Source organism: Hydra vulgaris, chromosome 05 (genome assembly GCF_038396675.1).
Source record: "Hydra vulgaris chromosome 05, alternate assembly HydraT2T_AEP".
Classification (NCBI taxonomy): Eukaryota; Metazoa; Cnidaria; class Hydrozoa; order Anthoathecata; family Hydridae; genus Hydra; species Hydra vulgaris.
In genome coordinates, this window is record NC_088924.1 from 18243410 (window position 1) to 18257500 (window position 14091).

Genomic DNA, 14091 nt, shown 5'->3' on the forward strand with positions numbered 1-14091 from the left:
TTAAAAAAACAAAAAAAATAAGTAAGCAAGAACTACATTGTATTCACTTCAAACACATCCTTTTATTTTAAATTTTATAAATGCCATTGTAGATTTAATAATAAAAAAAAAAACTGATTGATTATTCATTAATAATAAAAACATGTAAAAACCTAAACTCGTGCATATGTTCATGTTTAAATTTTGTTCTGTTTCAGAACAAAAAATGTTGTACTTTTTGAGTAAATTAACATTATAGCAAATATAAATGCTTATTTGTAGCAACTACTTAATTATCAATAATATTTCAACAAATAAATCTACAATTTATTAAAAATATAAGAATAAAAGACTAATATAAAATTTTCCTTTTTTATGAGAATTTAAAATGAACTAAACATTTTACCAAAGCATTCCTTTACTTCAGAGCTGTTACCATAACAACCATATATAGAACTTGAACTATTGCACTCTCTTGTTCTAATTATAAATCCATTTGTATTATTACAACTGTTCCAATTGCTCCATAGCGACCAAAAAGCTAAAGTATGATATGAGTTTTAAAAACACTAAAATTTGATTTAAAAAGACGTTAATTATTTTGAAGAATAGAAAAATTTAATGTTATACTAAATTAATTTTTTACCAAAGCATTCCATTACTTCAAACTTATTTCCTTTACACTCATCAATAATAGAAGAAGAGTTACATTCTCTTGTCCTGCTTGTAAATCCATGAGAAGCGTTACAACTTGCCCAGTTGCTCCATTTAGACCAGAAAGCTTAACAAAGAAATTAGTTTTGTTTGATGATTGAATGAATGACTGTGGATGTAGAGGATTTAGTATAAGAAAAGAGTTTTAAATAGTTCAGAATAAAAATTATTAAGAGTTAATTATAACAAAAATATTTATGATTTAAAAAAAAAAAAGAAAATGTTTAATAATTTAATAATCTTATTAGATTTAATAATCTTATCAGATATTCATCAATAATAGCCAATTCCAAAAAAAAATTTTCGACAACCTATTTTTATGTGGAGTGGCTAATGAGTGGTGTAGAGGTCATATTTATAAGTGAAATTTCTTTTTTTTTTTTCTTGTTGGTAGTATTAGTGCTAATTGTTCGAAGTTGCACTTTTTGCAATTTTTCACTGAATTTAGAGCGATTTCCAAGCATTGGCGCAAATAGATTCTGATGTCAAATCTAGTTAAGTTTTTCAATAATATTTTCTTTATTTTTCAATCTTTCTACTGTGTTTCTGTAAAAAAAAAAAAAAAACACTGTGCTTATTAATTTAAGAAACATGTTGTACCTATCTTTCACTGACACTGATTATGAAAGGTAAATTACCGCTTTGGCTATTGTAAAGTGATTTTTTGTTGTTCTTAGAGGTCATTTCTAGTCATGTGACAAACTTTATTTATATATATATATATATATATATATATATATATATATATATATATATATATATATATATATATATATATATATATATATATATATATATATATATATATATATATATGTATACATGCATAAATTTAAAGCAGGCGATAAGTTGTGGTTACAGCATTTTGCCTCAAATTCAAGAGAACTGTGGTTCGATGCCTACTACTTTTTTCAACATAAAACAAGCGTAAACTTCCAAGTTAAATGCTCTTCTGTGGTACTCTGTGATGCAACTGTTAGGTCTTCTTAGAGCACTTAAAATAGCCACAGAAAAAATGTGTATTTATGCTTTTGAATTACATTGAGACGTTTTGATCTAGTTTAGTTTACAACAAAAGATCAAAAATCCTTTACCTAATCTTTTACGGAAACTATTTTGAATTAGAATTTGTTTGATCCAAAGCTTCAGTAACAGTATTTTACAAAAAAACATTTGATTTCAAAATAAGATAAAAATTATGTATATATATATATATATGTGTATATATATATATGTATATATATATATATATATATATATATATATATATATATATATATATATATATATATATATATATATATATATATATATATGTATATATACATATATATATATATATATATATATATATAGTTCTATAGTTTGTTGGCTTTAGGAAGAGCGGAAGGAAAAAAGTGATTCTTACGCCAACACATACGTCACTTTTAATTACTTTTGACTTTCGTCCAACATTTCCGTGTTGGACGAAAGTAAAAACCATTAATTTAATTACAAATTAATCGTTTTTTAAAAAAGCCACAAAAACGCAAATTTAATTGACCAGAATGTTTTTAAAAACATTCTGAATGTTTTTATAACATTTTGAATGTTTTTAACAATATAAACAATGTTTTTATTTTTATTTTTTTTAATAAAATGTTTTTATTTTTATTTTTTTTAATAAAATGTTTTTATTTTTATTTTTTTTACTGTAAATCATGCGCGGAGTGTTGCTACATCGACTATCTTATAGCCTGACTCGCAAGGGAGTGCTGCTACATCGACTGACAAATAGCCTGACTCGCAAGGGAGTGCTGCTACATCGACTGACAAATAGCCTGACTCGCAAGGGAGTGCTGCTACATCGACTGACAAATAGCCTGACCCGCAAGGGAGTGCTGCTACATCGACTGAGGGTTTGGTTGGGGCAGGCAGTCTATCATTATTAAAAAAAAAAAATTCCGGTCTTGCATTTTAATTTTTACTTTTTGTCAACAAAATATCGAAAAAACTTTCGGACAACATCTAAGGGTTCTATATATATATATATATATATATATATATATATATATATATAAATTATAATTTATGTTAGTGTATTCTACAAATATATTTGCTCAATGTTCCAAAAGAACAGAGCAATAAAAAATTAGTAAAAACACTTATCTAATTTTTGATTACTTCAACACTGTGTTTCACCATCAGTAGGTTCATCAGGAAGAATGTCTAAACATAAAAAATTTTCAAAATTATAGAATAATTATTTCACAAGATGTTGGGAATTGTTATAATTAATTATTTAATAACTGTAGTATTTTGCCACCAGGAAGTTGCATCAACTACATTAGATAATTAAAAAATCATGAAAAGAATTCTTTAGAATTAGGATATATTTGGACTGGTCATTTATTTTTATAATTTTTTAAAAGAACTTATTTTCATGTCTGCATTTAGAAATTAATTCTGATTTTTTATTCAGTAAATTTTTTAGATCTAAATGAGTAATAATTTCAAATTTTTCTTGTAAACATAGTATACATTTTTTGGAAATGTTGTTATAGGCAGGCGCAGTTTTTAGGATAGACCAGTTTAATTTAAAATTAATATTTTTTTCTTTTAGTTGCCAAATATATTGAGACAGCATAGTCTCTTTTGAGTATTTTTTATGTTTAAAAGATTGTTTGTGATTGGCATAACGTTTTTTCCATTTGCCCTCAGCTAAGCCAATATTATGTTTATCAGGGTTGTTTTGCAAAGAAAAATTTGATAACGATTTATTACACTTGATTAAAACAATAAAATTTCGAAACATTGACAATAATTTTCAAAAGGAACTCAAGTTAGACATTAATAATATAAAAACAAACCCTAATATTTTAGTTTTTGCTGATAAAACAAGCAACATATACCAAATTGCCCCCGATAATCACCACAAATTACTGCGCGATAATATTTCTAATAACTACGCAAAAGCCCCGCAAAACTTAGAAAATTCAATTAATTTAGAAGGCCAAAACATTGCTAAAACAATTAATTTAGATGCTAGAATTGAATCAGTCGCACCAGCGCAAGCCTTTATAACACTAAAAGATCATAAACCGAATTTTGAAAATAAACTCCCTTGTAGGCTACTAGTACCTTCAAAAAGTGAACTAGGGCACGTTAGTAAAATTAAATTAGATAAAATAAATAATATTATTCGGAAAAAATTAAATTTAAAACAGTGGAAAAACACCACTGATGTTATAAATTGGTTTTCTAAAATTAGTAATAAAAATGAATGCACGTTTGTACAATTTGATATTAATGATTTTTACCCCTAAATTACAGCAGAAATTTTAGATAAAACAATAGAATTTGGAAAAACCCACACTGAAATTACAGACGACACTATTCGTCTAATTAAACATTGCAGAAAAACTTTACTCTATTTTAATAATGAGACGTGGAAGAAAAAAACCACGCATGAATGCTTTGATGTAACAATGAAAAAGTTACGAAGGAGCAGAAATTTGCGAATTTGTAGGCTTATATATTTTAAATTCCCTAGCTAAAATAGTTAATTTTAATCAATTGGGCTTGTACCGCGATGATGGCTTAATATTAATGCAAAAAAAATAAGGGCCTCAACTTGACAAAGTCAGAAAAAATATTATAGAAATTTTCAAAAACATTGGCTTCCAAATTGAGATAAACATTAATTTAAAAATTGTGAATTTTCTTGATGTCACATTTAACCTCTCAGAAAATTCATATAGGCCTTATAAAAAACCTAATGATGAATTATCGTATATTAATATAAATTCGAATCATCCTCCTCAAATCTTAAAACAAACTCCCATTTCAATTAACAGTAGACTTAATCAAAACTCCTCTAATGAAAATATTTTTAACTCTTCCAAACGCGTGTATGAAGATGCTCTAAAAAAAAGCGGATTTAAAAATTTTGATCTTAAATTTGAAACAAAAATTACAAAAAAGCGAAATAGAAATAGAAATATAATTTGGTTCAACCCACCTTACAGCAATAATGTTTCAACAAACATTGGAAAAGCGTTTTTAAAATTATTTGACAAACATTTTCTTCTCTCTAATAAATTGCACAAAACTTTTAACAGAAACACTATTAAAGTAAGCTATAGCTGTACAAAAAATATTGAAAGAATTATAAAAGGCCATAATTTTGCATTGATTAATAAAAATGAATTTCTCAAAGAAAAAAAAACTGAAAATTGTAACTGCAAGCAAAAACTTGACTGCCCTATGAATGGCAAATGCTTATCAAAAAATATTATTTACAAATGCATTGTTTCCTCGCAAAACAACTCTGATAAACATTATATTGGCTTAACCGAGGGTAAATGGAAAAAACGTTATGCTAATCACAAACAATCTTTTAAACATAAAAAATACTCAAAAGAGACTATGCTGTTTAAATATATTTGGCAACTAATATATATATATATGTGTGTGTGTATATATATATATATATACACACACACACATATATATATATATATATATATACATATATATATACATATATATACATTTAGTGAACTTGATATTAAACATAAGTTGTACATTCTAACACCTAATACAATACTGTCCGCTGTCTCAATGCCAACTTTTTAACTCAAATTCTCCTACTTTTCTTTCTAATATCCTTCATTCTTCTAAAATTCACTTACTCTTGGTCTGGGAAGAGGTTATGATAATCTTTAGTGAGCTGATCTTACCTTCGTGGGCCTTGGTATGTGGTCTCTATACGGCAATTAGCCGGAGGAGAATAAAGCACGAGAATAAACGCATGGAAAGACGGTATATATTAAAATTAATAGTATGTTAGATGTATTTTTATATTTACTTTTTTTTACTTACATTTTTGTTGTCTTTTTAAAAAAACTCTCTTAGTTATTATTCTCGTTATCTGATATTTAAACTATTTATAATTGTGGTTTTTGACAAAGTTATCTTAAGAATAGAAAATTTGATGTTAATAATTGTTAAATCATTATTTAATTATTTGTTTGTATTTATATAGTTTATATTATATTGTTAAATTTTGATTGTAACTTTTAAAAGGAAATAATACTATTGAAAGTTTTTCTCAGATTCATGCTTTAGTTTTGGTTTCAACCAAACCTTGAATTTCAAATGCACCCACATCTGAAACTTCCAGTGCTATGCTGGACAATTGGGTAGATGTTTTTAAAATTCCTTGAAAAAGTTGCCAGCTGAAATCATGGATTCACTCCACAAAAATGCATCTTTTTATCAAAAATGCTCCTAACTTTATCTACTTCTAACCTATACTTTCTTCTATATCACTGCATCCTGATTATTTGCAACTGAACGCTCTACATGCTTGCTCTACATACAATTTTGAAATATTTTCGACATTACTTTTTTGTCTTTTTTTTTTTTTTTACTGCAAATAATGATTTATTATTCTAATCTAATTATTATTTAAATGTATCGCAAAAATGAATCCTGAAAAAGGAAATTAAATCGAAAAAAAAACTTGCAAAAAACAGTATGTCGAACCATACCTAGAAGTTTTGAGTTATGAAAACGAACTAACGCTGTTTGAATTAACAAAACATTAGTAGATAAAACGTTTTGTTTATATTTGTTATAACTATTATAATATAATATATATAATAACTGTTATAATATACTTGTCATAATAAAACATTATTTGTTATCATAAATATTATATAATATATACAATAACTACTTTAGTTTAAGAAAACTAGTAAAAACTGAGCTACTCATAGTTGTGCGTCAACAGAAATTGATATATTTTAGCACATTTTGCATATGGTCTTTATGATTAAAATAGATTTTATTAAATGTTTTGTAAGTGGCTAAAGTGCTCAAAATTACTGAGTTTTCTTATGATGTGTTAAATGTGTATTATGTTATAATTTTTAAACCGTAAATTTTACGAAAAAAGTGTTGTCACTATGCTGCCTGACTTTCTCCGTTAAATTGTACGGAAAAAATGAAATACGGAAACTGTAAATTTTACCGATAAAGTTCAGTAACTTATTTAACGGTCTTTTTCCGTTGAATTTTTACGGAAAATAGAAACTGGTAATACTTACGGAGAAAGTGATGTCATTTTGCTGCCGGGCATTCTCCATTGAATTAACGGCGAATTTTTTAACAGTGTACTATTAACACATTAATATCTTTTCTTTTTATTAGTTTATTAGTAATTAGTTTAAATGAGTTTTTAACTATTTTTCTCTTTTAGCCCAGATTAAAAACACTTAGTAATATATATATATATATAAATATATATATATATATATATATATATATATATATATATATATATATATATATATATATATATATGTGTATATATATACATATATATATGTATATATATATATATATATATATATGTATATATATATATATATATATATATGTATATATATATATATATATATGTATATATATATATATATATATTTATATATATATATGTATATATATATATATGTATATATATATATATATATATATATATATATATATATATATATATATATATATATATATATATATGTATATGTATATACATACATATATATATATATATATATATATATATATATATATATATATATATATATATATATATATATATATATATATATATATATATATACAGTACCGGACGAAACGAGTGCAACCAAATAATGCTAATTTAGTTTCTTTATATAAAAGTGCTGCATTTTTTCAATTTAGAGAAATAACTTTGTAGCTGTTTAGCGACAAAGTTCTTCAAGTTTTATTCATCACAAAGTTTATTATTTGTCCCCAAAAATTAATAAATTAATCAAAAGTATTAAAAAAAGTTGATTTCCTTCTGGAAAAAACAAGTGCAACTCGACAAAATGTTGACCTAGCTGTATTTCGCTATCAATATTTCGTGGCAAATCCTTTGTTGTCAATCACAGCCTTGCATCTTCGAGGCATAGATTCCATCAGGTGATCAATGAAACTTTGTGGAATCGCTGCCCAGGCTTTTTTGGATTTGTTCAAACAGTTGATCCTTATTACGAACACCTTCACGATTAATTCTGCGGTTGACGATCTCCCACGTGTTCTCGATAGGGTTGAGATCCTGAGATTGAGGCGGCCAGTCCATCAACGATAGGTGGTTGTCTTGAAACCACTGCTTGACTATATTTACAGTGTGTTTCGGATCGTTGTCTTGCTGAAAAACCCATTTTATTGGCATATTCCATTCAGCATGAAGTAAAATAACATCTTTCAGGATATTTTTATACATGAAACGGTCCATTATTCCATCGTTTCGATGTATAGGACCTAGACCGTTAGCAAAAAAACACCCCCAGACCATTACATTGCCTCCACCATGCTTCACGGTCTTATGGCAGTAACGTAAATCTAGGCGTTTTCCGGCCGGTCGACGTACACGGCAAATGACATCGCTCCCAATGATGTTGAACTTTGATTCATCACTGAACAGGACAGTTCGCCATTTCTGCACATTCCAGTCAATATGAGATGTAGCAAACAGGAGTCTTTTCTTCTGGTTTTTTAGTGAAATCAGCGGTTTCTTTGCATGGCGTCGAGAAAACAATCCGGCTTCAACAGCACGTCGTCTGATTGTTCGGTCCGATAAAGGCAGCTCTTATTACTTTTGTATCTCAACTGATGATATCCAGGGATCCTTCTTGACGGATCTGATGATCATAGAATCCTCTCTAGAAGTGGTGGAATGTGGTCTTCCACCTTTTTTATCTGCTGCCAACTTTCCCGTAGAACGATATTTGGAACATAGCCTTGATACGGTCCATTTTTTCACGCGATAAATTACAAATACTTTTTTGTGACATTCGACTTACCTAATCGCCAATAATTTTCTTTCTTAGTTCCAATCCAAGACTGTCGGGAGCCATTTTTGCACTTGAAGTCATAAAAATAATAAAAATAAATAATCACGCTTCTCAAAGCTTACCGTGTTACATTAACCTTGTGATGATACAATAATGCTCTGTGGAACACAACGTCTTGGTTGGACGTGGACTGTATTGATGTAATGAAACACTTGTTGTATTTCACTTGTTGTATTGATGTTCTTCGATAAAACCCTTTGATAAAACTCACTTCGTCAAACTGTCTTGATAATACTGACTGATTGACTTCCATATACTGACTGAATTACATGTCGATTTACATGTCTCTTATATAGTAAAATAAACCTGTGTGAACCTGTTCTGGAAGATTCTAGATGCTTCTTTTTGATGCTTCTGAAAGCTTCTGGATGCGTTTGGATGCTTCTGAATGTTTCTGGATATTTCTGGATGCTACTGGATGCTTCCAGATGCTTCTTCTGAAAACTTCTGGAAGCTTCTGCTTGCTTCTGGAAACTTCTGGATACTTCCTTTAGTTATTAAAAAAATTCCATTACGTTGACACGGACCAGACTTAAGAAAATGAAAGAAACCAAAAAAGTTGCACTTGTTTTGTCCGCTGCAAAATGGTACTTGTCAACGAAATTCTGCTTGTGTGCTGTCACCTGTCAGCTGATTGCTCATGTCATGGCATGCTATGACTCCAGACTCCTGAACTGTTTGCCGTGGTAGTATAGTTCGTTTCGTTTTTAAGACATGTAAAATTAGGAACACTTTTTAGCATTGTTCGATGTTGGTTGCAAATGTTTTGTCCAATACTTTATATATATATATATATATATATATATATATATATATATATATATATATATATATATATATATATATATATATGTGTATATATATATATATGTATATATATATATATATATATATATATATATATATATATATATATATATATATATATATGTGTGTATATATATATATATGTATATATATATACATCTATATATGCATATATATGTATATATATATATATATATATATATATATTTATAATCCAAAATTTTATTTTAAAAAATAAAAGTAATAATTAGATTATTTAAAATGTACAAAAATACACTGTTTTACAAAAAGTAATATGTCAACATTTAAAAAACCAAAAAAAAGAATTTTATAAAAATTATAATTTACGTTGAATAAATGTTAAACTTTTTATATTTAATATGTGTACAAAAATTAAAGTATCTTACACAATATTGTGTATTAATTGTATTTTTAAAATACAATAATATTGCAATTTAAAAAAATAATTTGATTCTTAAATAGTTATATGTATGTATATGTATTTATTTGAATGTCTTGAATATTACGTGTTTTAATGACTACCTTTTTATTATATTTCGTTTAATTATTATACTATTTTTTATATATTTAACTTGTTTTTGTAACTTTTTTCATTTAACTTTTATTATTGTAGTAAAAACTATAAACAAAATATACTGTATATTAATATTTTAATAATAATATACTAATCTTTTCATAGTGTTTACAAAACATTCTGCAAAGCCCACATGGTGTAAGCACACAAAGCACTCAAGAGCTACTGTAAACTAGATTCTTTTGATTATAGAAAGGCACAAAGAACATTAATTAATTAGATTTTTCTAAAAAAATGGAATAGTAATTTTGAGTTTTTATTATTTGCATTTGATCATATTTGATTTATATGCATTGACATATTAATATCATAAAGTATTAATGCTTTATTTTCTTGCTTGAATTTAATACATATGTATTTAATACAATAAAAATTAAAAAAAACAACAAGTTGTTATCATTTGTATTTGATCAATTATATTAAAACTGTAAAATACGTAAAATTAAAAAAATAATTTGTTTAAATTATATGATTGATTACTATCAGGAAAATATATGTCCAAGAATAATAGCTTATGTTGGCTGTAACAGCTGTTCGAATATTGTTTTAGACAAATAGTTTTATAGTTGTTATTTTTCTACTTTATTTAGATATTAACATAACAATATAATTATACCATTAAAGTTACAATGAGATTTTTACAACTGAAAGAAAGCAAAATAATTTTAATAAGTTAAGGTTTTTTTTTGCTAAAGATGTGGTATCATACACAATACTTATAATTTACAAAAAAAGATAAATAATAATAATAAAAGTGTCTATAATAATATTCTAAAAAAAATCCATTATATTATTTAAAAATTCAGTTTATAAAATTATTTGTCTAAAACAATATTCGAACAGCTGTTACAGCCAACATAAGCTATTATTCTTGGACATATATTTTCCTGATAGTAATCAATCATATAATTTAAACAAATTATTTTTTTAATTTTACGTATTTTAATATATAAAATTCATAAGCACTTTTTTTTCTCGGATTATTTTAATTGAGGTAAATGTGTATCCATTCTCATTTTATTTTAATGAGTATGTGACACTCTGGTAACTCTATTACTTTATTTATACATATACTTTATTATTATTGTATTGATTGTTTCACATTTAATTTAGATAAACTGCTAAAAATTGAACAGTCAAGAAAACTATGAAAGTTTTACGTATTATTTCATTCAAATCCATTATATAAACATTTCAGTACGAAGTAATGTCTTACTATTATTAACTCTATTACAATTTTTAGCAGTTTATCTAAATTAAATGTGAAAACAATCAATACAATATTTATCATGAGTAAATCAAGGAAATTTTCTTAATTTACTTATGATAAATCTTTTATATATATAAAGGGCAATGTGTGTGTGTGTGTTTGTTTGTTTGTTCTCTATAGAAATCCAAACCGCCGGACCGATCTCGATGAAATTTGGCATGGGGGTAGTCCTCGAGGGGGAGAAGGTTCTTAGCTGGGTTTTGACCCCGTACCCCGACCCCCGGGGTCAGGGGGCCCAAAAATGGGCCCTCCTGACCCAGGGGTCAGGGGGGCCCATTATTTGGGCCCATTTTTGGGCCCATTTTTGTGTACAGATATCAGGTAAGCCAGTTTAAATATTGGCCCGGGCAACGCCGGTTAACTCCAGCTATATATATAAAGGGCAATGTGTGTTTGTGTGTGTTTGTTTGTTCTCTATAGAAATCCAAACCGCCAGTCCGATCTCGATGAAATTTGGCATGGGGGTAGTCCTTGAGGGGGAGAAGGTTCTTAGCTGGGTTTTGACCCCGTACCCCAACCCCCGGGGTCAGGGGGCCCAAAAATAGGCCCCCCTAACCCCGGGGTCACGGGGCCCATTTTTTGGGCCCATTTTTGTGTACAGATATCAGGTAAGCCAGTTTAAATATTGGCCCGGGCAACGCCGGGTAACTCATGCTAGTATTCAATAATTACGAAAAACTTTTATTTAGGATACTAGGTAACTATAATATTGATCTGATACAATCAAACAATGACACTACAACGTTTAATTTTTTAAACTTGTTTTTTTTTTTAATAATATTCGCCCTTTTATCACTTTGCCAACCAGAGTTACTAACCACTTTGCCACTATCATTGACAATATTTTTACTAATTTAATAACTAATGAAATTATTTCAGGAAATTTGACAACTTCGGTTTCTGATCACTTACCTCAATTTTGTATTTGTCCTAATTATAAGAAGTTATTTATACCATTTAATCACAATTTATATCGCAGAAATTTTAAAAATTTTAATAAAATAAACTTCAAATCAGATTTATTAAAAATTAATTGGGATAATCTTATAGAGCACAATGATGTTAACTCTTCTTTCCAAACATTTATTTCTGAAACAACCATAATCATGAGCAGAAAAAAAATGTAATTTAAAAAGTACTTTACAAAAATGTAAAAAATCTTCGCGAAATTTGAAAAAGAATTAACAATTTAATTAATGTCAAAAACTCTAATCACTCATCTCCCATCTGTATATAAGATAATGAAACATATATAACTGAACCAAATCTTAACTCAGAAAAGTTTAACACTTTTTTAACAAACGTCGCACAAAAACTTAAATCCAGCATTCATTTGTCTTACATAAACTATACAAAATATCTTTAATATCCAAATTTACATAGTCTACTCCTATCTCCAACAAATATTCCTGAAGTTTCATCTCTTATATCAAATTTGAAGCCTAAAAAATTAATAGGCCCAAATAGCATTCCCACAAACATTCTTATCGATTTTAACTATCTATTTTCAAATATTCTTTCTAAACTATTTAATATATCATTCGTAAATGGAGCTTTTCCGAATGTTATAAAATTATCTTGTATTATTGCAATATTTAAAAACTGCTCTAAACTTTTATGTACTAACTACAGACCTATTTCTCTTTTATCTAACATTAGTAAAATCTTGAGAAACTTATGTATTCTAGAGTGTACTTTTTTCTCAACTCTTTTAACTGTTTAAATAAATTTCAATTTTGTTTTTGCTCAAAACATTCTACCTGCCATGCATTAATAAGTATAACTGAAAAAATCAGGAAAGCTCTCGACAGCTCTGGTCATTTTAATTGTGGTATTTTTATAGATTTACAAAACGCTTTTTATACCGTTGATCATAACATTTTTATCTCTAAATTAGAACACTATAGTATTCGTGGTGTTGTAAGTGACTGGTTTCGCTCTTATCTTACAGATCGAAAACAATTTGTAAGTATTAATGGTTATAATTCTACTAATAAATCTGTAGAATACGATGTTCCTCAAGGTTCTGTTCTTGATCCTCTTTTGTTCTTAGTTTATGTTAATGATATGAACAACTCTATTCGCTTCTCGTCAATTCATCTTTTTGCTGATGACACAAACCTATTGCATATAAACGAATTGTATAATTCTCTATGTAAAAACATAAATTCGGATCTAAAAGGTATTGTTCACTAGGGTACAGTGAGATTTACATGTTTTTGCAAAAAATAAAATTCAAGCTTAAGAAAAGGTGTATTACATTGTAAAAATAAATTTCAAGGTAGGTTTGTTATAGACCACTTTTTGATCAGAAAACGTCTTCATACCCAAATTTTCCAATTCACACGTTATTAAAAGGAAAAAAACTTAAATTATTATAAAACAAATAAAATCCGTTTTTATGTAATAAACTCTCCTAATAAGCGCAGCGCCAAATTACTTTTAAAAGATATTCTCACTTGGCTCTCCGCTGTATAAAACTTTTATACAAGATCGTAGTCTGTTACTATTTTATTCGTTATTAGTTATTTAATCGAGACATTTATAAATTTCGAAAGTTAAGACTAGATCATCCACCACTGCAATTTCAGATTTTATTGGACCTGGAAAAGATTTTATCCCTAGTGAGCTGCCTACAAACAGAGCAGTTATTCAAAAAGGAATTTTACCAAAAGAACAAAAAAGCATAACATGCAATCTACACCATAATAAATATTCTAACAAAGATCTTGTTAGCGATCTGATTCCATTTGTTCTTGCTCAATGGAGAAAGACAAATGTTAAATTTCAACAACCAGTTA

General features: G+C 27.3%; 1 protein-coding gene across 1 annotated transcript in view; it reads right to left on the bottom strand.

Moving 5' to 3' along the window:
• LOC136080649 (uncharacterized) overlaps nt 1-14091 on the bottom strand; it is a 273327-nt gene that overhangs the window by 134820 nt on the left and 124416 nt on the right. The window contains exons 5-6 of the mRNA XM_065797575.1: nt 626-760; nt 386-520 (exon numbers count right to left, since the gene is read on the bottom strand). Of these exons, the coding sequence (XP_065653647.1) occupies nt 386-520; nt 626-760 (270 nt within the window). The remainder of the gene's footprint in view (nt 1-385; nt 521-625; nt 761-14091) is intronic.